The sequence below is a fragment of the Heterocephalus glaber genome, unplaced genomic scaffold, assembly GCF_053883595.1.
Source record: "Heterocephalus glaber isolate CG9 unplaced genomic scaffold, H.glaber_assembly_v1.0 deba00001538, whole genome shotgun sequence".
Classification (NCBI taxonomy): domain Eukaryota; kingdom Metazoa; phylum Chordata; class Mammalia; order Rodentia; family Bathyergidae; genus Heterocephalus; species Heterocephalus glaber.
Window position 1 is genome coordinate 20,283,561 of NW_028258333.1, and position 24,639 is coordinate 20,308,199.

General features: G+C 36.5%; 1 protein-coding gene across 1 annotated transcript; it reads left to right on the plus strand.

The window, feature by feature from the left end:
• The first annotated feature begins 668 nt into the window (after positions 1–668).
• On the plus strand, positions 669–23,150 carry Tars1 (threonyl-tRNA synthetase 1). Its single transcript, XM_013073528.3, has 19 exons — positions 669–1,012; positions 4,863–4,943; positions 8,769–8,959; positions 10,560–10,683; positions 11,274–11,395; positions 11,885–12,002; positions 12,195–12,259; positions 12,343–12,421; positions 13,422–13,568; positions 14,433–14,531; positions 15,493–15,659; positions 17,159–17,321; positions 17,606–17,743; positions 18,107–18,184; positions 18,350–18,450; positions 18,554–18,658; positions 21,046–21,118; positions 22,086–22,200; positions 22,622–23,150. The coding sequence occupies exons 1-19, from the start codon at positions 992–994 to the stop codon at positions 22,768–22,770; spliced, it is 2,136 nt and encodes a 711-aa protein (XP_012928982.1). The 5' UTR covers positions 669–991; the 3' UTR covers positions 22,771–23,150.
• The last annotated feature ends 1,489 nt before the right edge of the window (positions 23,151–24,639 follow it).

Sequence of the window (24,639 nt, forward strand, 5' to 3'; positions counted from 1 at the left end):
TTCCAAGAGCAACGGAAACTATTAGCGTTAAGCAGATTGCTACAACCATATTTGTATCTGAAAAGATTATCTGGTGCTACATGAAAAGTGGATGCTGAAAGCCAGATTAGGTAGGGTATTGTATCTTGTGGAAGGGATGATCCTGAAGGTAGCACGTTAAGAGGACTGATGCTTAGAAATAAAATTCTGTAAAAGGTGGCGATACTATTGGTAACTGAAAACGTGCTCTTTGCACTTCTGATTACAAATAAGCAACTGTTTTAAATTGGCTGGTAAAATAAATGGAAAAGGCCCATTTAATTCCAGACACTGGCACTTTTACGTGAGACTCCGTGGAGCAGGCTTGGTTATCTCAAGTAAAACGTGCGGTCCTCGTACATTACAGAACGTTCGAGGAAAGGCCTTCATCTCCCATTCACCAGGGCTCGCGTTTTGGGAAGCCTCGATAGCCAGGTGAAAGGCAGAAGACGGCTGTCACTTCCTGTGAGACGACACTGAAGTCACTGGAGCCCGGGTCCGGGACGGAGTCCAGCGCACCCAGGACTACCCGGAAGTTTAGCCCGAGCCTTCTAAACGCTACGGTGGCCCGAAAGGTCTTTGATGCGCGGCAGAAAGTCACCGGGGAAGAAAAGCGCATGCGCGTCGCGCGTTTCAGGTTGAAAATTGTCTAGTCCGGCGCGGGTAGCAAGTACGGGTTTTGCTTCAGTCAGGTTTTTCTCACCACGGCGCTCTGATTTCCTAGAAGAGCTGTCACTTAACACCATTTTCCACTGGCCTAGAGAGGGGAGAGCACGCTTCCGCCAGTTGTCAATTGGCTATCGGTTCTGTCGCAGATTAGGGGCGGGATTTGGGCGCCGTCAGATTGCATCAGCTGGTTTCGCTGGTCCGCGTGGCGCAAGCGCCGTCTGGGTCTCCGCTCGTTCTGGTACCATCCCTGTCTTCTTTTCGTAGGTCCTTGGTGTCTGAGAAGGCCAGCTGCCCCTTGGAGGAGATGGGAGGCGAAGAGAAGCCGGTGAGTGGGGCTCTTGCGGGGTGTGTGTGTGTGTGTGTGTGTAGAAGGAGTGCTTTGGTGCTCCAGAACTAATCAGAAGCCCCCCTGAAGCAGGAATGCTGCATTCATAAAATAGGGTGCGACTTTGCAGCTCGTCTCCAGGTCCTTCCTTGAACAGATGAAGAAACTGAGACCGTGAGTGGAGTGGCTTGCCTGGAATCACACAGCTAATTAGAAGCCCAGACAGAATTGGAATCTAGAGCCCAGAACTCCCACACTTGTGTTTTTCGCCCACTTTATGCGGGAAGAACATGGCGGAACTTTATTTATTCCTCAAATCTTGTGACAGTACAGAGCCACACTTTTAGGAAGGCAAAACTGAATTCCGGAGATCTGGTCAAGTTGGCCATTGTTTGGGTGATTGGTTACATGACCTCATCTGACATTCCATGGAAGTTCCATCCGCGTGTTATCTCACATTTGTATGTGCAAATCATTTCACCTTAAACTTAGCCTTTGACGTCATCCATTTCTTAGGCATGTTGCCCAAGTCAGTTTCACACTGACCAGTCAAGTGTTTTTACAATGAATAAATGTTCATTCATTCTGTTCACACACTGAGCCAGCTGATGCAGGTAGACAGGTGAATAGGACTGAATCCCTGACGATAGGAAAACAGTGATAGTGCTCCGTGATCAGTTGTAGGGGATTCCAGAAGAATCGCCTAATTCTGCTCGGGAGATTTCCCTTGGATTGAGTTTCAAAGAGTGAGTTCGCTAGGTAAACCGGGCAGGGCTTCCAGGTAAAGGTAGAGAAGGCCGAGAAAGGGCACACAGGTTGAGTTGTGTTCGTGGCATAATTTGAAATAGACACGACTGAAAAGGGCAAAACAGCAATTAGAAGGATATTTGTATTCTTCACATGAAGAATTTTAAGTAAGAAAATGCACAATGTAGATTATATTTGTAAAAGCTACTTTGGCATTGAGGTGGAGTTGCATTAAAAGAGATTGCAGTAGTCCAGGGGAGAAGCTGTGAGGTCTTCATTACTTGCACAGGTCAAGTCACTGACCCCTGAAGTAATTGAATGTGGAAAATGCATATGCAAATTTAATTGAGTAAATAGTGGTTATACATGGACTGCTTTTTCACCAAAAAAAATATGTCTACTGTTTTGTAGCTGGTTTATTCTTAGCTTAATAGGGCATAGTGAACAATTTTCCATGTTCATAAATATTCTGCTCTATCATTCTTTTTCTTTTCATTTTCTATTTTCTTTTTCTCTCCCCTACAGGACTGGGGTTTGAACCCAGGGCCTTTATTTCCAGCCCACACTTATGCCATTAATTGGAAGTGATGTTTGGGTAACAAATGACATCCTTTCTCTCTCACTTTACCACTGAGATGCCCCCTCAGCCCCCTTCTGAATAATAATTACACAACAGCTAATACATATTGAGTGCTAAATATAGGCCTGGTACTGTTTTATAATGTAGTATTACATGTGTTCTCACATAACTCTTAGGACTGACTTTTGTTATTGGAAATAAGCATAGGAACAGAAAATAATTTGCTTCAACATAGAGTGTTGCCAGTACTCCTCAGCCTCCCACCATCTGCCTGGAGAGGAGTCATGCACAGATACTTTATCAAATTATGGGACTTTCATATACCTGTTCTCAGGGACTGAATTTATTTAAACTCTGCCCTGCTGATACTTCTTCCCCAATTCCTGAACATATCTGAAGAGATTCTGTAGATTCTCCTTATAGTTCAGCTTTCTGTCCCAGCTTTTGTGTTGAAACTCATTCTCTTTCTTTTTAAACCTGCAGAAGGAGACTTGTATTAAATGATTGGTCGTATCAACTCTATAGTATAGTGAAGGTACATGGAGAAACTTATAACCCTGTTTATAAACCTGTTTATAACCCTGTTTATAAGCCTGTTTATTAGTACTTTGATTAGATTGCACTTTTGTTCATTATTGATCTATTGAGTATGAAAGGAACTTAAGTATATTAAGTCCAGGTTCCAGTAGAGGGGACATTTTTTAGCTCAGCATAAAATTGGGAGTATTGAGTCATATTTTTAAAATTAGTTTATTTTTAAATTACATAAGTAACTTTTTGTTTTCTTTTGGCTGTGGTACTGGGGATTTAACCCAGGGCCTCAAACATGGTAGGCAAGTGCTTTACCACTGAGCTACTTCCGCATCCATGGATAACATATTTATAAGATTTAAAAGACAGCAACCAAAATGTTCATTAGTGATAATGGAAAAATAGGCAATCGAGGCAGAGATATAGTATCCTGGTAGAGCACTTTCTTGAGACCCTGGGTTTGATCACTAATACCAAAACCAATATAAAGTGAAATTTTATGTGATAATTTAAAATGAAGTACTGATACATCTTACAACATGATGATCTGGAAATCATCATGGTAAGTAAAAGAAGCCAGTCATAAAAAGATCCCATAGTGCTTGATTCTATTTGTATGAAATGTCCAGAATAGGCAAATCTACAGAGCTAGAAAGTAGCTCAGTAGCTGGATGTGGTGGAGCCTGTAGTTCTCACACTGGGGAGGCTGATGCAGGAAGATCATGAGTTTGAGGCCAGGCTAGGACTGCATAGCAAGACCCTGTCTCAAAAGAGAAAAAGAAAGAGCAGGGGAGGGGAGGCAGAGGAAGGAGAGAGGGGAGAGAGAATCAGGAGTGACACTAATCGGATGGATTATGTCAATAAAATTGTTAAAGATTACATATTGAGATAAAATTCCTCCCTCACAACCCTGGTACAGGACTTACTATTTTAAAACTTTCTGTGACTTTACTTCCTTCAAATTAAAGTCTGTGTATTCCACTGACAACTATGAGTGCTTGCTTTTGTGAGTCCTAGTCTGTCTTAACTTGTATTACTTCCCAAAACTTCTGTTTTAGTCTTCCAAGTTTGTTTCCTTCCTTCCTTCCTTCTTTCCTTCCTTCCTTCCTTCTTTCCTTCCTTCCTTCCTTCCTTCCTTCCTTCCTGTCTGTCTTCTATCTGTTTTTTTTTAGGTCAAACTCTCAATCCTCATGCCTTAGCCTCCCAAGTGCTCCACACACCTGTCTTTTAACATTCTGGCAACAAGCTGTATAAACCTAGAACACATTGCCTTCTTTCTCAAAATCCAACCTGTTGAAATACAGTAATCTCTGCCCCTTATGGCCACTTGCTGTGGTCCTTGCTTGTTTGACATCTAATCATAGTGTTGCTGTGATGTTCTTTTCACTTGCAAGAGTTTCTCAAGAACTTAAGGTTTAGTTTCCCTGGAGAGATTTTGTTTGAGTCTTATATTTGTTTCTTTTATGGGGTTTAACAAAATACTATGAGCAAATAGGCTTTTGGTAGAACTTGTGGAATACATATGCATTGCATTTCTGGAAATACTATTACTGAGTTAATTGCATTCTTTCTGTGGTTATATATTTAGTACAGGTCCAAGTAAACTTAAAGTGAGAGTCATAGGAATCATTATCTTTTTTTTTTTTTTTTTGGTATTAGGGATCGAACTTGGGACCTTGTGCTTTCGAGGCAGGCGGCAGAACCACTGAGCTAAATTCCTGGCCCTAAGAATCATTAAACTAAATAAAATTTGAGGAATTAAAACACTGTTAAATAACTCCTCTCTACTTTTTTAGGGCTTGTCTTTACTGTAAGTTGTTAAGTTGACTTTACCAGTAGTAAAATTTTCCAGTCTTTTAATGTCAGGTTTTCCTTTTTTATTTAGCAGATACTAAAATAACATTCTAAAACTTGTTTGGGGATATCATGGGGGGGGTCCAATTATATTAAAGTATAAAGCGTAAAACCTTCCTTTCTTTTTTGCTTACTTAGGTAAATGCTGGCGAGGAAAAGCGAAAGGAAGGAGGCAAGAAGAAGAACAAGGAAGGATCTGGAGATGGAGGCCGAGCAGAGGTAAAAGTTGCCATCATAGGAGCTCTTATTAAATGTTGACAACTAGCAGGGAGCTGTCCTGGATGTATTCTGTGTGTAAGGATTCTAATGGTTTATGTAAGGTTGTTGAGATGATGTTAGATGGAAGACTCAGGGAGAAGAGTTAGGAAAGGATAGTCTAAGGGAAGAAAGATGGCTGTTGTTACTGCGAAAGGAAAACAACTAGAATATGAGTGTACGGTGATCTGATTGTGGGGATAGATATTAAGAATCAGAGAACAAACATTGGAGAAAAGGCAGTAGTAATTCATTAGATCAGATGTTAAGGTGTAGGACTTAGTGTTTGAGCTAATACTGAATGCAACGGAAATCCAGTTCCTTAACCTCTTTCTCATTTTCATTTGGATCTATCAAGCCAAACCCTCTTGAGGTTCTTTCAGATCTACAGAAAATGCTTTAGTTCCCTGAGCTCTTACTAAAAGGAAATAGAATTTCAAAAGCCATTCCAGACTCCACACTAGTTCCAGTGTATTTTGTTTTAGGAGGCAGTTAAGCTTGTCTTTCTGCTCTTTTTGAACTTGAGCTAAAGTGAACTATGGTTCACTTTTTGCATGTCATTGCAGTTGTTTTATTGGAGACTCTAGAAAACAGCCAGAATATAGAAGCATAAAGGGTAGGCTTTTTAAAAGTAGTGCAATAAAGTGACTTTAAAGAGCTGTTTTTATAAATGCTGTAGTTGCTAAATTTATTGTTTCCATTTACTTACAGATAGCTTTATAAGTGATTGAATGTAGTGTTGCTTAGAGCCCTGCCTAATAATTTTTCTTCATTTCTGTTGATCCCTCATTCCTTATGCACACTGTAATTGTGGGGAATATTATTGATTGAGAATTTTAAGATTTCTGAGTAAAATAGTAAAATGGATGCTTTTAAATTTCATTTTTATATTTTCAGTATAAGTGTGCATACTGTTCTATCATAACTTGCAAAATAGCCTTGGAATAGGGGGAAAAGGCTACAGTTTAGAGGACTCTTCTGAATAGAGAATTTTAAATTGGACTTGGTGATACATGTTTTAATGATCTATCTTGAAACAGTGTACAGTGGTATGTATAAGACCTTACTTCTCCTCTGTGCTCTCATCACTTATATACTTGTCTTGCTCCTTTTCTAAGGGCAAAATGCAGGTCTTACCTCTGCATTCCTAGAGCCTGGCACAGAGGGTGTTTGCTCAGTGAATGTTGAAAAAATAAGTTTGTCTTGAAATTCTTTGATTGGGAAGTGCCAAGTGAATATGGTAATAGACTGCAGTAAAATATAAAGGGTCACGTGGGTGGGTAGAACCAGGTAGCATTCTTTGGACTGAGAGGTTCAGGTCATGATTGTAGAATGATGGGCTCTGAACTAGTTAATAGTTAATTCATTAGTTTTCACCATCGAGGAACTTTGTGATAATTGGATGAAAAGCTCCCGAGGAACAGCTAAATGAGTAAAGGAAGAGGCGAGCTGAATAGGAGGGAATTATAAAGATATTAGGGATCTTTTATTTTAAAAGATGAAAGTAGAGAAAAGATGATTTTTCATGAGGATATTTTATGTCAAGATAAAGTAAGATGCTATTTCAGATAAGAACTAAGTGTAATAAGATGTAGAAAATTTATTTATTTATTGTGGTGCTGGAGATCAAACCCAGGGCCTTGGACTTGCTAGGCTAGTGCTGTACGACTGTATTATATCCCCAGAGTAAGTATTTATTTTTTAATGTTAATGGCTGGTCTCTTTTCTGTGACATTTAGGAAAATGTTAACCTCCGAGGTAGACATAGTGAATAATCATGACCACCAGAATCCACGATATTGAAGCTGGGTGGACAATGATTCTATGGAAATGTGTGATTGAGTCTTATTTTTCTGTTAAATTAGTTTCTGAAAGATTAAATGCTAATTTTTTCAGTTTAAGTGTGTTATTTTGATACACAGTGATCACTCAATTTCCACAAGGAATTGTTCCCAGGACTCCCAAGAATACCAAAATCTAGGAATGCTCGAGTTCCTTATATAAGATGGGGCAGCTCACTGTGGTGGTCTGTGCTCTTAGTCCCAGCTGCTGGGGAGGCTGAGGCAGGATGGGGGAATCATTTGAGCCTAAAAGTTTGGAGCCAGCTTGGGCAAAGTATCCAGACACTATCTCTTAAGAAAAAAGCAATGAAGTGTTTGATTACACCTTACCACATCCCTTTATGTATGTTAATATCATCTCTACATTACTTATAATACCTCATACAATTAAAATGCTGTTAAATAATCATATATTGTATAAGGAGAAATAAGGAAAAGGGGTCTGTACATAATATGTTCAGTAAAGATGCAAATCTTACTTATTTATTTAGGTACTGGGGTTTGAACCCACAGCCTTCACACAGAGCTTGCTTTCCGAGCCATTTTTTACTTTGAGACAGGGTCTCACTAAGTCACTAAATTGCTCAAGCTGGCCTTGAACTTGTGATCCTTCTGCTTTGTTCTTTCAGAGTGCTGAGATTATACACCAGGCTACAAATATTTTAAAAATATTTTCAGTCTGCAATTGGTTAAATTTGATGACATGCAATCACTGATAGAGGGCAGAGTGTATGTAGAATTTTAATAGCATTATCACAACCAAAGAAGTGTTAAAACATATATTTGAATATCTTAATTATAGCTAATCAATTTATGTACTTACAAAAAATAGAAGATCATAGTAAAATTAAGCCATCTGCTCTTTACTTTCTTTTTATTTATTTATTTTTTCCTTTGGTACCAGGGACTGAAGTGAGGACCTTGTGCTTGAGAGGCAGGCTTGGTGCCACTGAGCTAAATCCCTACTCTCTCCCCTTCCTTTCTTATGCAGATGTTAATATCCATGTTATTGTCATATGAAGATGATAAACCGTGTAGATATTAATGATCTGTTTTGTGATCACAGATTTATTACTTCCTTTTTTGAAATGTTATATAGACCAGGGCAATGATGGTGAACCTTTTAGAAACGAGTGCCCAAACTGTAACCCAAAATCCACTTATTTATTACAAAATGCCAATACTGCCATTACTCCTGAATACAGTACTGAGGTTTTGGTTTAGAAAAACCAACTCATACATTAACATCTTTTATCTTAAAAGAAAAATAACACACGTGCCATAGGTTCACCACTGCCAGACTAGGGTCTCAGACAATAAAGGAAGTTATTTTTGTCATCTTTTTTTTCCCCCCATAGTTTTAGGATCTTCTGTGGCTGTTTTATGTAAAATATTCATGAAATATTCCAGGAAACAAAGTCATTACACCTTCTTTGAATTTTATAAATATTTTCTTTGAATTAGATCCCCTAAGTCAAATAAATTTATAATTGATTGTGAGAGGACATACAGGCTGACCAGCTGTGCATACTATCCTCTGAAAAAGATTGAAACAAAATATAAAAGCCAGTTGTTTTTATTTACAGTATTGCTTACAGGCATACTTAGAAGATCATTTAGTTAGAAAAAAATATGGTTAAAAGAGTAACTTGGAAGAGAAAAATTTACTTGATTCAAGTAATAATATTTTACAAAATGATAATAGTTGTCAATTTAGAGTGTTAGCAATCCAGGTGTTTATATCATCCTTTTAAAATTTTTTTTAGTAAAAATTACAAGAAGAGGACATTTAATTCATTTACTCTCACTTAGAACCAGCTTAATGTCTGGTGATTATTGCAGCGCATTTCCTGTGTTGAATCAGTAATCATGGGTTTTTGTATTGTCTGTTTTTATTTCCTTTTAAAGGGAATGAGTACTTACTATTTCCTCGTTTGTTATCTTGCAGTTGAATCCTTGGCCTGAATATATTAACACACGGCTTGAGATGTATAATAAACTAAAAGCAGAACATGATTCCATTCTGGCAGAAAAGGCAGAGAAACATAGCAGGCCAATTAAAGTCACCCTGCCTGATGGTAAACAAGTCGACGCAGAATCCTGGAAAACTACACCATATCAAGTTGCTTGTGGAATTAGGTATAAGCCACATCCATCTTGACTTTCTATGGTTTATAACTTAACTAAATTTTCTTTTATTATTGTTTCTGATTTTAGTCTCATAATATTTTTATGATGTACTTAATGTTTTTAATTTACCTTGAGATTTTTAGAAATCAAAGTGATTTGGAGCTTTATAGTTAAGAGTCAATTTCTGAAGGAGACCACCTTTTATGTCTTAAAGGAGGTCATATTATTAGTCCTTTTGCTTTGATCATAAATGGTACAAAGTCACGTAGATGATGTTTCATTAGTTTGACCTAAATGTCTCAGTTTTGAAGTTAAAAATGAAAGTGGGTTGTCTTACATGGGAAAATTAATGAATGTGTGATACATAAAGAATTTATGCTTTATAAATCCCAATGACATAAACAGTCTTAAAGTTTAACTGGGTTCTTTAGGTGTGGAGGCACACACCTGTAATTCCAGCACTCTGGCAGGCTGAGGCAAGAGAATCGCAGATGAGCAAAGACTGAGCAACTGAGCAAGACCATGTCTCAAAAATTTAAAAAACAAAAAAGAAGCACTGGGTTGGGGGAAATTATCTGAAGTAACTGAGAATTAGATACATACTTAATAATAGAGCAAAACCTTTCTTAATTTGACATGATGGGATCAGTCATTTTATCAGAACATGATAAAGCTGGAGAAGCATAAATTTATATATGCCTAAGTGTGTGAGTATGTATGTATACATATATATCTTAAACCATGTATCAGTGGACTATGGTCATAGCCTATTTTTGTATAGCCTAAAACCTCAAAGTGTTTCCTGTAATTTTAAGTGAAGAAAAAACAACTGCAAAAAATAGGCAACAGAGACTTTGTATCCTTTTACAGAAAAAGCTTGCCAACGTGTCATATTAAAATTTACATTAACTTTGAAATGTATAAATATATATTTACTCACTATACATACATACATATACATCTATATAGACATATATATATATATGATGTATATAGAGACACATATATATATATTGCCGAGGCTTTTTGGGGCAGTGACTGCTAATAGTTCTTACCTTATCTTAATATTCTTGAGGAAAAGTCTTGAGTGGAGAATCCTTACAAATTTTTTTATGTAGTTGTTTCATGTATACCTAATTTTACAATTTTTTTTTCAGTACTTGCCTTTATCAAGCCTTGCCAGATACTCGATTTCATAGAAACCATAATTCCCTCATTGTATTATTTATTTATTTATATTTATTTTTTAATTACTTAACTATTACATATTGAGTTGAACCACATGAAGTCACTGTATGAATTGCCAAAAATGGTTATTAGCAGTTCCGTGTTTCTGAGGCTAAGATACAAAATATTACTTAATGTAAAATAATAGTGTTCTGAATTTTCAGGATCTTCCACTTTTATTCCTGGGTACATTTTTTGGTTTATTGGGTTTTTTTCCCCTTTTTTCAGAAAAATATAGATGTATCTATAAAAGTGTATACAATACTAACTTATAATAAATATGGTGGGGTTTTTTTTTTTGTTCTCAAGTTAGGTTTTGTGTGAGAAGAGATTATTTTTTAGACTCTTGTGTTTTCATGTTGATGTGTTTATTTTTTTCAAGTCAAGGCCTGGCTGATAATACTGTTGTTGCAAAAGTGAACAAAGTTGTTTGGGACTTAGACCGCCCTTTGGAGGAAGATTGTACCTTAGAGCTTCTTAAATTTGAGGATGAGGAGGCTCAAGCAGTAAGTTTCTATTCAGTGTTCACTGAATTTAGGATAAAGACAAGATCTGTGCCTTTGAATATATTCTGACTCATCTGAATGACCATCTTAAAACCAAATACTGCCATTTGATTTCAGTGTCCATGTATTTGTCCTTGTGTTTTATTATTGTGTTGTAGAGTGCAGTTGTACCCCCTTGTTTGTTTTGGGCCAATGAGATTAAAAACAGATGTAATTTGTAACTCATGTTCCATAGCCAACTAATGGCCAGATCATACATAGCATCTGGGATATGGGGCTTTGAGCACAGTGACTCAAAAGAACCCAGGATGTTACATTGAATAAGACACCCACACTGAGTAACAGTTCTTTTCAGGGTACAAACTTCATTCTCTATGATTAAAGATGCTTATAGAAATACTGTTATATAATTTTAAAAGCTTTTTAATTTTGACTATGGGTAGAATCACCCTGTAGTTAATAAATTTTTAAATTTGGATTTTTGTTTATTGGATTTATTTATAATAAATTTCATCAGTCTCTAACAACCATATTAACTCACAACTTTATATGCCAAGACTAAAGCCATCTGTTTTTCTTTGTATTTTCAGGTTTATTGGCACTCAAGTGCTCACATCATGGGTGAAGCCATGGAGAGAGTCTACGGTGGATGTTTATGTTATGGTCCACCAATAGAAAGTGGCTTCTATTATGACATGTACCTTGAAGAAGGGTAAGTTATGTAACTAAATAAAGAGAAGCAAAATCTGAATGATTGTGGGTCTGTAAGTTATTTTTAGAGTTCTTAGCAAAGGAGGAAGAAGGATTAAAGTTCATTTCTGTGTAGTTACCAAATATTCCAATTGTCAAAACTCAACGTATTACAATTCACTTGCATTAATAGAGGCTGTAATAATGAGATCTAGTTCTGGACTGATGGAGATAGAGCCCTATACTATGTAATACATTGGAAAGTAAAATGGAACTGATCCTATCCTCTTCTTTAAACCTGCTAATAGAGTTAGGGGTTATTAGTGGGAAAGGTCACCATGATGACCAAGATAAAAGCTACTGAAAATATGAAAATTTATGACAAACGTTTATTTTAAATTTTGAATACATGATGGAAGGGTATAATTTAAGTATTCTAAAGAAACATCTCTCAAAGCCATAGTGTGATTAGAGTGGAATGTAGAGAGATTTATACTTTCTTGTCATTCAGAGGCGTGTCCAGCAATGATTTCTCTTCTTTGGAGACTTTATGTAAGAAAATCATTAAAGAAAAACAAGCTTTTGAAAGATTAGAAGTTAAGAAAGAAAGTCTACTGGAAATGTTTAAGGTAAGTTGAACAATAACCAATGACCTCCACTTTATTTGTTAATATCACTTGAAACAATTTTTTTATGACATGAAATATTGGCATATTTGCATTCCTGCCATGTTCTAATAAATGTACTTTGAATTATATTTTAGCTATAGTATTGAGAAATAAAAGTTAAGGGAGTTTTAAAATTCTTTTTCCTATTTTTAGTACAACAAGTTTAAATGCCGGATATTGAATGAAAAAGTAAATACCCCAACTACAACAGTCTATAGGTGAGAATATCAAATGTCATTAAATGCAAGTGGCATACATATCAATTAGTTTTTCTTAAAATTCTTTTCATCTTATCTTTTAGGTGTGGCCCCTTGATAGACCTCTGCCGGGGACCTCATGTCAGGCACACTGGCAAAATTAAGACTTTAAAAATACACAAAGTAAGCAAAATAAAGACTATATATAAATGTATTTGTCTCATACAGGTATTTAGATGTTTAAACTTTCATTGGTTTGTCTTTTCTACCATTTTTTTCTTGCATATGTAAGATGATTTCTTTTTTCATGCTGTCTTCTAAGTGGGTGTTTTATATATATGTATACATATCTCTGTTGTCATTTTCTCACCCTTTATCACTAGAGCCAGCACATGTGGTAAAGGGGGGGATTCACAATATCATGCAATTATGGGCTCTCATGGCTCTAAAAATTTTGAGACTTAATATAGGACTATATGCTTTTCCTTATGTATTTCTCAATAATTACCCAAGTTCCTAATGCAACTGAACCTATCAGTTTTATACTAGTTTATAAACATGGTGATTATTAGATTGTACTTGAAGTCATGAGAATGATTAAATCATTTCAAGACTTTTTTTCTTGATTCATTTCCATTTTTGCTTACTTTGTGAGGGATGCTCTTACAATTAGAGTAGTGTTTATGGAAGTGTGGTCTGAGTGAGTATTAAGGGAAGCAGTTAACTTTGTGTTGCAGAATGAGTCCAATTACTCTAGATTTCAAAGCAATGCAAGACATTTTGTAGGTGTGTGTCTTTTACGCCAGTTTTATTGTCAAAACGATTAGTATACCTAATGTGGTGGCAGATGCCTGTAATCCCAGCACTTGGAAGGCTGAAACAGAAGAATTGTTGAATTTGAGGCCAGTCTGGGCTACATAGCAAGGTCATGTCTCATAAAACCTAATACTAATACTAATAATAATAATTCATAAAACCTAATAGTAATAATAATGATGATGATGATAATGATGATGGTGATGATGATGATGATGATGATGATGGAAAAATGGGGAGGGAAGAAGAGGAAAATTAGTACTAATTAGGATGAATTTGACATACACGGTGCTTATCAGAAATACCATCTCTTAAGTGAGATGTTTACAGACTTGGGTGTTGTATCATGGATGATCTTTGTTTTCAGAATTCCTCCACATACTGGGAAGGCAAAGCAGATATGGAGACTCTGCAGAGAATTTATGGCATTTCATTTCCAGATCCCAAAATGTTGAAAGAGTGGGAGAAGTTTCAAGAGGAAGCTAAAAACCGAGATCATAGGAAAATTGGGAGGGTATGTTAAAGACCAGTGATGTATCTAGATTGCCTTTTCATAATTTCATTTGAAATCTCACTGAATTAAGTACATGCTGGAATTTCATTTGGAAGAGATGATCTAGATTTCCACTGCCTATGGTGTCATGTACTGCATGAGCTATAAATACTTAACTGATTGTTCCATAATCCTTTTAATTACTACTTTTACTGAGAGAAGTGTTGTTGACCTACAGTTCTCTATAAAAAGAACATTTTATAGAGAAAATAGTTTTGTAGAGCTGGAGAACTAGACTTTAGAAGGTATCTAGTCTCACTTAGAAACTGTGTAATAGTGCCAGAAAGATTAATCAGCTTGTTTCCTAAGTGGATACAACAGGTCACTGATGGATTGTATCATTTTCTCTACCCATTTCTCTACCTCTGAATGTCCTCTAAGCTGGAAGTTAGATTTGATAAAAATATCACTTCCGAATATGGGGTTCCAGCACTGAAGATGCTGACATCTATTGGTGGATTCCTTCCCCAGGGCTTTGGGCATTTGGTTGTGGTGATGGCGGGGCAAGGATATAGGAGAAATTTTCACCATGACCCACTTGAGGGACTAAAAACTATGAACACTGTCAAACTGAGTTCCTTGTCATTGTTATTATAAACCTGACTGGATTTAGAACTGTTAACAGGCAAGGAATGGACTTGGACTAAGTTGTCACCAACTGCAATTATGTGATTAAATTATACTCCAGAAACATCGATATGGTTTCTTTATTTAGGATTGCCCTTAGTTAAACTTTTGAGCATTGTAACAATTTTTTAACTCAAGAGTACTAAAGCTAATGTTGATGGTGTATGTGTAACAGTCTTTTGCTCTTCTTTTGCCCAGGACCAAGAACTATATTTCTTCCATGAACTCAGCCCTGGAAGTTGCTTCTTCTTGCCGAAGGGGGCCTATATTTATAATACACTTATGGAATTCATTAGGGTAAACTATTTTTTATTTTCTTCTGAGGATTTAGGATATAAGATGATTTGATTAAATAAGGTCTGATAAAGGCAAGATAATCTATATTTGAGAAGAAATACCTAAAATGATAAAAGTGGAAATTTGGGGTCTTATAAATTGTTAAAGATTATTTTTTCCTAATACATAATTTTGTCCATAGACATGTAAATATAGAGAGAGAGAAGCTGATGATCTTGAAGTGGAACCTGTAGCCTTTACATACATAAGAGATTTGTGCTATTTTAACCAAAAAGTTTGTATTTTCCTTCAGAAAACGAATTAGTCTTCGTGTTGTTTCTTTTTAAATTTCAAAATATTTCAAGCATGAGTACAGTATATTGAGAATAATATAGCCAATACCAGTACTCACCACATAATTTTAGCATATATTTACATTGGGCTGTATTTGCTTCATATTTTTAAGATGTAAAATTAAGGAAAAAACAATTTCGGAGCCCCCTTTTGGTCTATCCCCCTTTTATTCCTAGAGAAACTGTTTTCAAGTTGCCATGGATCCTTGTTCATTTGATTTACATCTACCTCATACATATATACCCTTATTTATGTGTTCATGTATCAATCTGCATTAGTTGTGGTCTTTTCTAGAGACATACAAATCCACTTTATTTGTACTTGTTATATATTATTTTATTATACACCTACTACAGTGTGTTTATGCTTTTATTGATGCACACTGGTAGAAAATTTAATTTTCCCATATTGCTGACCATGTTACAGTAGCCTCATTTTCATAAGCCTCCTTATGTTCATGTGTGAGAGTTTCCTCTTTGATATATACCACAGGTGGAATTTCTAGGTCATGGCATTTGTATGTCATGAACTTCACTAGATAGTATAAAATTGGTCTCTAAATTTTGACCCCCTCCAGAAGGATGAGCATTGGTTTGTTTGCATGTGTGTCCTCTTTGTTCTCTAACAGAGTGAATATAGGAAAAGAGGATTCCAGGAGGTAGTCACCCCCAACATCTACAACAGCCGACTCTGGATGACCTCTGGCCACTGGCAGCACTACAGTGAGAACATGTTCTCCTTTGAGGTCGAGAAGGAGCTTTTTGCTCTTAAGCCCATGAACTGCCCAGGACACTGGTATCAGCAGCTTCGAGTTTCTATTAAAATTTTTCATATGTTACAAATTAGTTCTAGATTGCTTTACCTCTTTTGAAAGAACTTTTGTTAAAAAATGAATTATGTAATCAGAAGAATATTTACATTATTGTTTTATAATAGTTTCCATGACCAATTAGATTCCCAGATCTATATACATTCTGGAGTGGTGCTCTGGGGTTATAGCAGTAAACAAAGCAGAATATAAAGCAGGGAGACTGGCTGGGGTATAGCAAATTCTCTAAATTGTTTTTTCTTTTTTTAGCTTTTTTTTTTTTTTTTTTTTTTTGGTACCAGGGATTGAACTCAGTACCTTGCGCTTGCGAGCCAGGTGGCGGAAGCACTGAGCTAAATCCCCGGCCCAATTTTTTTTTTTTAAATGAAAGGAAGTAGTGTGGCATGCCTGTAATCCCAGCTACTTTGGAGATTGAGATGGGAGAATCCTGAGTTCAAAGCCAGCCTAGGCAAATAGTAAGACCCTATCTCAAAAAAAAAAATAAATATAAATAAATAAATTCTTTCCAAAACTATGGCTAATGAATTAATATCCTTAGAAAGTCTTCCTTGCCTTGAGGCTGCTCCACTTTCTGCCCTTGAGAGATGGATAAAGAGCCATTTCTGGGAAGACTTGGGAGAGCTTGTGGATATTGGTAGTTGAGTATTCATAGCTCCTGATAGGCCTGTGGGGCAGAGGAGATGGGAAGAAACTTGGTGAAGAAACTGGGTTATACGTGTCAGGGTATCGGAATCACCTGAGTTCATTCTTGGTTTTCCCAGGTTCTGAAGCACCTTCTGACTAACAAGGAAACTGAAGCACTTTGGGATCTGATAAGAGACCAAATAACTTTATTTTCCAAATCGTGTATGTGGCTAACATTTTAATGGTACTGAGGATTGAACCCAGGGCCTTCACACTGAAGTACATCCTCAGCTGGCTTTAAAGTTGTTTCAAGTTTTGGATAGGTTCTCAGTAAGTTGCTAAGTTGCCCAAGCTGGGCTCAAACTTGCAGTCCTCCAACCTCAGCCTTGAAGAGTACTGGGATTACATAGGCATGCCCTAGCACTCCTGGCTTTTTTTTTTTAATATCTTAAAGGCAGTCCTATTATTAGTGGAAATATCGAACGTAAGAATTTGACTCCAGATTTACATGGGAAACATTTTTATTCTGTCTTAGCTATGGTTGATTGTGTTACCATTTGCCATTTTATTCATGTAGGTGCTTCTGTTGATGTATGAAGCCCAGGATTTGACAAATGTTGATTGTATAGACAACTAGGATCAGTGATTTTTTAAATAGCCTTTCATGTAGTTAAATATAATAGAAAAAGTTGTATTGTGATTTTTAGTTTTTGGTGCTAAGGATTGAAAGTAAGGTCCATAAGGTCCTCATATGCTAGGCAAACACTCCACATTAGGTTGGTTGGTTCCCTGCCCTCTTGTGAAGTGAAATATCAATGGACTTTACTTTCTTTTTCTTTAGCCTTATGTTTGACCATCGGCCAAGATCCTGGCGAGAGTTGCCTCTTCGGATAGCTGATTTTGGGGTACTGCATAGGAATGAGCTGTCGGGAGCACTGACAGGACTCACTCGGGTACGAAGATTCCAGCAGGATGATGCACATATATTCTGTGCTATGGAGCAGGTATGAGACTCTATGGATTTAAATACTTTGAAAGAAATGTCAAAAAAGCAAGGGAGACTGGGTATGCCTGTAGTCCTAGTACTCTGAGGGGCAGAGGCAAAAGTGTCACAAATTGGAGCTTAGCTTGGGCAACTTAGTGACTTACTGACACTGTCTCAAAAATTAAAAAGGGCTAGAGATATAGCTCAGTCCAAAGGCCCTGAGTCCAGTCTCCAGTACCACAACAAAAAATCCAAAAAGCAAGTGAAAACAATCACTATTTCTTTTCTGTTTTTCTTTTTAAGATTGAAGATGAGATAAAAGGCTGTTTGAACTTTCTCCATACAGTGTATAATGTATTTGGATTTTCTTTTAAACTGAACCTTTCTACTCGCCCAGAAAAATTCCTTGGTGATATTGAAATATGGAACCAAGCTGAGAAAGTAAGTGGTGGTTTTAATGTGGGTACTATTCGATTGAAATCATTCTTATTCTGCTTTATAGCAGATAAAAACAAAAGTAAGTTGGAAATAGTTGCTGTTAGAGTAAGCTGATTTTTTTTCTGTGTGGTTTTAAAGTATTATGGTATTTTAGAATTGGTTAAATATTTTAAAGGTTTTTTTTTTAAGTTATCAAATTGCAAGCTTTAAAGGAAGTTTATATAAAAGTATTTTTAGGTAGACACAATTACAAAGCAGAGAATAGTGATCCGTGAAAGTAATTATAATAGTTTTAGTCTCAGAGTAGATTAGAAGATGGAAAGTTGTGGACAAGGAAAAATACAAATCATTTTGCTTTATCCTTAGCAACTGGAAAACAGTCTGAATGAATTTGATCAAAAGTGGGAGTTAAATCCTGGTGATGGAGCTTTCTATGGTCCAAAGGTCAGTGCCAAAGTATTTTTGGGTAATGTGATTTTCATTTATGAGTGAAGAGAGATTACCTTAAAATAAGTTGGGGGCAAAAGAGAATTATCAGTGGTAATCCAGCAGTTGAGTTCAGCTCTGACTTTTACAGCATCTTACAATAGCCCAGTCTTTGCTTTGTAGATTGACATACAGATAAAAGATGCGATTGGTCGCTACCACCAGTGTGCAACAATCCAACTGGATTTTCAGTTGCCTATCAGGTTTAATCTGACTTTTGTAAGGTAAGTTTCCGGTATTTCCTCTGAATATGCTTCTCCAGGAATATATAAGGGAAGATATGTGTATCTATAAAATCAAGGCAAAACAAATTCCTTTTCTTTACAGCCATGATGGTGATGATAAGAAAAGGCCAGTGATTATTCATCGAGCCATCTTGGGATCAGTGGAAAGAATGATTGCTATTCTCACTGAAAACTATGGGGGCAAATGGTAATATTTAATTGCTTTTTTGCTTTCGTCTGATTAAACTGGCTAAAAGAAATGTCTACTCTGCACTATAGGTGTGAAATAGGATGGAAAATGATTCTGATTGGTCACTTCTAATTAATGACAAGTATTCACTGAAAAACAAGGAAGGAATTATAACCTAAACTCAGCTTTTTTACCATTAGGAATACTTGGGCATTCTGGGAGTAGTGGTTCACACCTGTAATCCCAGCACTTGGGAGGTTCAGACAGGAGAATCACAAGTTTGAGCCCAGCCTGCACATAATAGGTCTTAACAAGACCCTATGTCAAAAAAATTTTTTTAAATGGCTGGGGCTATAGTTCAATTTGAAGGCCTCAGTACTACAAAAGAAGAAGAGAAGAGGAGGGGAAGGGGAAAGAAGAGAGAAAAGAAGGAAGGAAGAATACTTGTCTGGGTGATGTGGCATGTGCCTATAATGCCAGCTACTTGTGGGGCAGGTAGGAGAATGGTAAATTTGAGGCCAGCCTGGGTAACAATGTAAGACCCTGTCCAAAGCAAGAGGTTTTAAAAAGCCTGGCGATGTAGCTCAGTGAGTGTTTACCTAGCATGTACGAAGCTCTGGTTCGATTTCTGGTCCTGCAAAAAAATGAATACTTGTTGGAGGGTTGGGGATATAGTAATAGCTTAGCTGTGGGTTCAATCAAAAAAAAAATTAGTCAGATGCTTGTTACTAGTAATTGTTCTCATTTCAGAATTTGATTTGTTTGAATGTTATATAATACTTTCAAATTAGCAATTAATATCCAGTAAGAAAGATAATAGAATTTTGATGGCTTTTCAAGTAACATTTTGGGGGGATTTTTGTGGCTTTTTTTGTTTTTTGTGTGTTGTCTGAGTAAATGAGTATGCCTCTCGCTTAACTTTCAGCTTTCTTGATCAGCAGTAAGCAAGTATTTTGACATCTTTCTGGAGATAGTCATTTTTTTAATTGAAAAAAACTTAAAATGCATGCCAAGCTGATCAATGTTTTGTACTCATTTCTATAAGGTTGTATTTTTTATTGGGAAAATAGCACATGACTTCTATTTTATTTTTTAAGTAGTTTTGTCTGGGCTCACATGCTGTTTAAAGTAGCACAAGGTTATTATACACCCATTTGTAATCTGCAAAAAAATACATACTTTTTATTTAGAGGGCACTCAGTATTAAACCCAAGGGCTTCACACTGAACTATATCCACATCCACAGCACTTTTTTTTGAGCCAGAGTCACTGAGTTTTCCAGGCTGGGCTCAAACTTGTGATCCTCCTACCTCAACCTCCCAAAGTGCTGAATTACAGACATGCACCACCACACCCAGTTTAGAGTCCAACATTGTGTTGTTTTAAAAGTTCTGTAAAATGTTATAAATTGGCTAAATCTTATACAATACTGTCATTTTAGTATTACTTGAATTTAGTTAATTCAGACATTAAAGGAAGTTTTTCACATTTGTTAAATAATCTTTTTCATTATATTTTACAAAATGAGATAAAATCTGGGAAACATTCTCTATATGGCATCTAGAGAATTAAGGGACTCCTTAGCTAATTTTTCTGCCAGATCTGTGATAGATTGGAAAAAGTCTATAATAAGTGTAGAATTCAGTGGCTCTTCTAACTCTTTTGCCTGATGCAACAACACAACTGAAAATAGAACAAGGGGAGAAACATTGGCCTGATGTCTGCAGCTTCGGGAGGGCCTGACATTGGAATGCTCCAAAGGGAGGGTGACAATGGGGCAGACTTTCTTATTTTGCTTTTGTGGTGCTGGGTGTTGAACCTCCACCTTGTACACGCTAGACAAATGTTTTACCATTCACCAGCCACAGGTGGGTTTGTTTTTGTTTTGTTTTATTTTGTTTTGGTTTTGCTATAAGTAGTGAAAATTTATTTTTATTCACTGCCTTCATCACTAGTTATTATCAATTTTAGTTTGCTGAATCTTGCTAAAAGGAACTTGAATAAACTGAGGACACTATATGTGTCCTTTCTCCCCATGAAGAATAAATAATAAAATCTTTATTATCATTTATTTATGTGCAGTTATTTAGGTTTGCTAACCCTCTGACAGCCAGAACATGGTGTTCTGTTATGTGATGTAGTGAAGTATGAGGCTTCATCTCTGTCATCAATTTGCTCTGCTAACTTGCTTGGCAACACAAACCTTAGCTATAGTTTCCTTATTTAGCATTAGTTTTCTCCTGAGTCTCCTCTCTTTAATTTTCAGTGGATAGTTTAGAAAAACAAAGTTTTGAAAGTGACCCTTATTTCAGGAAAGTGTACTAAAGAGTAGACTAAGAAGTATGCCGTATTTGATTAGTGTATGGGGCCAAATCCACATTATGTATTTTTATTTTCTTCTTAAGGCCTTTCTGGCTGTCTCCTCGCCAGGTAATGGTAGTTCCAGTGGGACCAACATGTGATGAGTATGCCCAAAAGGTAATCCTTAAATATGACTTTCCTATTAATGTCTGTTAAGCTTTTTAGATCTCATAGCTATTTATTCTTGGTAAATCAAGCTGTTTGTGATATGGAGGAGTATTACTATATATTTTCCACCTGTGATAAGTCTGAACAGATTATAATACCACTTTTCAAAATGGCTCTGTGATCAAAACACATGTTTTTTATACACACTTGTGTATCATTATTTTTAAAAACAAAACTGGCAAATACCAAGTACTTCAGTATGATATATAATATAAATGTAAAAAAACACTTTAAGCTGTACTATGATGCGGAGTAATTTTACTTCATTTTTGATGGAAATTTTCTCAGTTTTTTGACTATTTTTCAGCTTAGTATTAGGAATGTCTTTGCCTTCCTGCCCGAGAACTAACTTACTAACAAATGTATAAATAACCATTTATTCACACCTTAAAGACTAGAACTATCTGTTCTGTTTACTATAGTAATTCCATGCTAAAGAATTACAGATGATTAAGTTAATCATTCAACAGTACTGTAGAATCAAAATCATCATTCTAGAGCATCAAAATAAATTTTTCTCACATATTTTCTGTCTTTAAGAAATAAGTGAACATAAACCAGTTGATAATAATCAAACTACAGTATTCAAACAAACTGTGCCTGCTATTGCATATGGTAGTTTTATAAGGAGGTGCTAATTTGTTTTATTTCAATCTTAACAAAAGACCTGATTTATTTCTGAAAGGATTTCTTTCCCTTTGTGATGTATTGTTCAAGACAGCTGATTAATTTGATTGAATTCTGATTTTAAAGGATCTTCTAAAGCAATTATCTCTCAAAAGCAAAATATATTTTTGATTTTTTTAATGTAGATCCAAGTCATTAATTAAAATTATATCCTTATGTATACTTAAAAGGATTCCTTTTTAATTGTTTGCATGATTATCCAAATCTGAATTCTGTGTCTGTTTAATAGGTACGGCAACAATTCCATGATGCTAAATTCATGGCAGACATTGATCTGGATCCAGGCTGTACACTGAACAAGAAGATCAGAAATGCACAGTTAGCACAGTATAACTTCATCCTAGGTAAGAAAGAAAGTCAGTTTTCCAAACCTTTAAAAAAAAGTGCTGAAATCTTGAGGCTTAAGTTTGAGTGAATTGTGGTCAAGCATGTTGGCTGGATTAAGTGATTCCGTTAGCACAGTAATTGTATGGACTGCAAATTGGTACTTTTAATGAATGGATGTTTGAAGTCAGTTGCTTAACAGTACATGATCACTTGTTTATTTTAATGTGTGTGATGCTATAGGGTGGCTCACGAGTGCTGAGATCAGGACCAGGGATGTAGCTCAGTGGCACTGTGCCTGCCTCACAAGCGCAAGGTCCTGAGTTTGATACCCAGTACCAAAAAAAGAGAGTGCTGGGATCATTTCTCTTTAGATGTGCAAAGTGAATCCTTCTGTATCTTTAAATTAAGTCTCACACAGCTTTGTGTTTTCTGTTTTAGTTGTTGGTGAAAAAGAGAAGGCCAGTGGCACTGTTAATATCCGTACAAGAGACAATAAGGTCCATGGGGAGCGCACTATTTCGGAGACCATTGAACGCCTGCAGCAGCTCAAGCAGTCCCGCAGCAAACAGGCAGAAGAAGAATTTTAACAAAGACCTGTGCCTGGACTAGCTCAGTGGGAAAGGACGAGCTGCGTTTCCATGACGTGAAGCTTCTCTCTGGGCAGCATCATTTTATACTGCGCTTGAACTAGTTCAGCAGTCTGCATGGATGACTCCATGATCAACCTTTTTTGACCTAGACATATTTTAGACAGTGTGTATTTGGTGGAGTTAATTAAAGACCCATTAAAATTATCTTATTAATTATCTGAGCGATGGAAATAAAGCATGCAGAATGCTTTTAGCGTTATGTGGGAGCACTTTTTATAAATTGAATCCATTGAAAAGTAAACCTTTCCAAGTTTGATAAAGGTAAAAGAAAAACTAGAATTAGATTATGGTGTACAAATAAAAATCTTTCATTAACATGTTTCTTTTTTTGTTTTTTGGGTTTTTTGTTGTTTGTTTTTGAGGCAGGGTTTTGCTATGTAGTTCAGTCTGGCCTTGGACTCGCTATGTAGCCCCATGCTGAGCTCATGTTGATCTTCCTGTGTCAGCCCCTCCAGTGCTGGAATAGCAAGCATGCCCTACCACACCCAACTAACATTAAGTTTCACGATGCTCTGTTTTTCACATACTTGTACCCGGATAAGGACTTTGTTGTTGTTTTGAGACGGGGTCTTGCTGTGGAGCTCAAGTTGGCCTTGGATTTGTGATCCTCCTATCTCAAGCTCCCAAGTGCTGGGAATACAGGCCTGGTAGGCCCCTCTCCTGAGGCCTATATATTCACTCCTTGGTTCATTGCTTCATGTTGGTTGACCAGTAGCTTCTCAAAGATGCATGGGGAAATCGTTAACACTTAGCCCATGTATATCTACCTTGTTATTTATAAAATTCACAGTTCAAAATTTTTTTTTTGAAATTTGGAAGACATCTCTCCATTTCCCTCTGCCTTCTAGTCTATTTGATAGGAACGCATTACTATTCCTATTCTTTTATATATGTCACCTGTCATTTTTTTTTTCTCAAGCTCTCATTAGCCAGTGGACAAACACCCAGCCTTTCTTCAGTCCAGCTCCTAAGTGATGAACACTGTTAGAGAAAAAAGTGCTGTACAGAAATTGCAAGAATTGGAGCCACTTTCAATTCATTATTTCACCCTTGGTTGCACCATAATTTATCCCTATGTGCCTTATTTTCTTCAAAGCCTTTACATCGCTCTCAGATTGAGTCTATAAAAAGCATATGATTGTCATTCCAAGTGACACTTCCTACTCTAGGTACTCCCCTCAGCAGACTACTAGCTCTTCTACTTCATTAAATGTACAAACCTATATTGGTGCTTCTCTCCGGTCCTTTAAGGAATGAGGTCTTCCTCCCTTTAAGGCCAACCGTTCAGTCTGAGATTTGGAGCAGAGCAGTTGATTGATGTTCAACTTTGCAACTTAATTTCTCTGAGTCTCTTCTTACCCATAAAGTGTTGACAGTACGTGTTTCATTGAGTTGTTATGAGAAGCCAATGGCTTTTACATGTTGTGTAAGAAAAATAGTGCTATTCTCATCAACTCCAGTCTCTTACTCCAACATATATTTCCTTTGTATCATCAACTCCCCTAATTGTCTTCAACTTCTCACCCTAAAAATGCCAACATCTTTTCTATTCTATATTCTCTGTCCCTGGGTATTCTGACTTCAGGTCCCACTGAAACATTCATGAATAATAGTGCTTGCCAAAAACGAAAAAGATCCCTGTTGTATGTTGCATTTGACAACTAAAATGATTGATGTACTCAGGAAGACCAAATCAAGCCTTGGTATCCAGCTATGGAACTGATGTGGTACAAGGCTGTAGAGAGGTGCACATGATCCCTACCCATGTGAGGTATGCGGTCATCTAGCAAGAGAAGAAAATCAAAC

Excerpts from the sequence above, each read along its gene's own strand:
- Tars1 (XM_013073528.3), top strand. The coding sequence starts at position 992 with ATGGGAGGCGAAGAGAAGCCG. Across the intron at positions 10,684-11,273 it reads AGGATGAGGAGGCTCAAGCA|GTTTATTGGCACTCAAGTGC; the intron begins GTAAGTTTCTAT and ends TTGTATTTTCAG. Across the intron at positions 17,744-18,106 it reads TATGGAACCAAGCTGAGAAA|CAACTGGAAAACAGTCTGAA; the intron begins GTAAGTGGTGGT and ends CTTTATCCTTAG.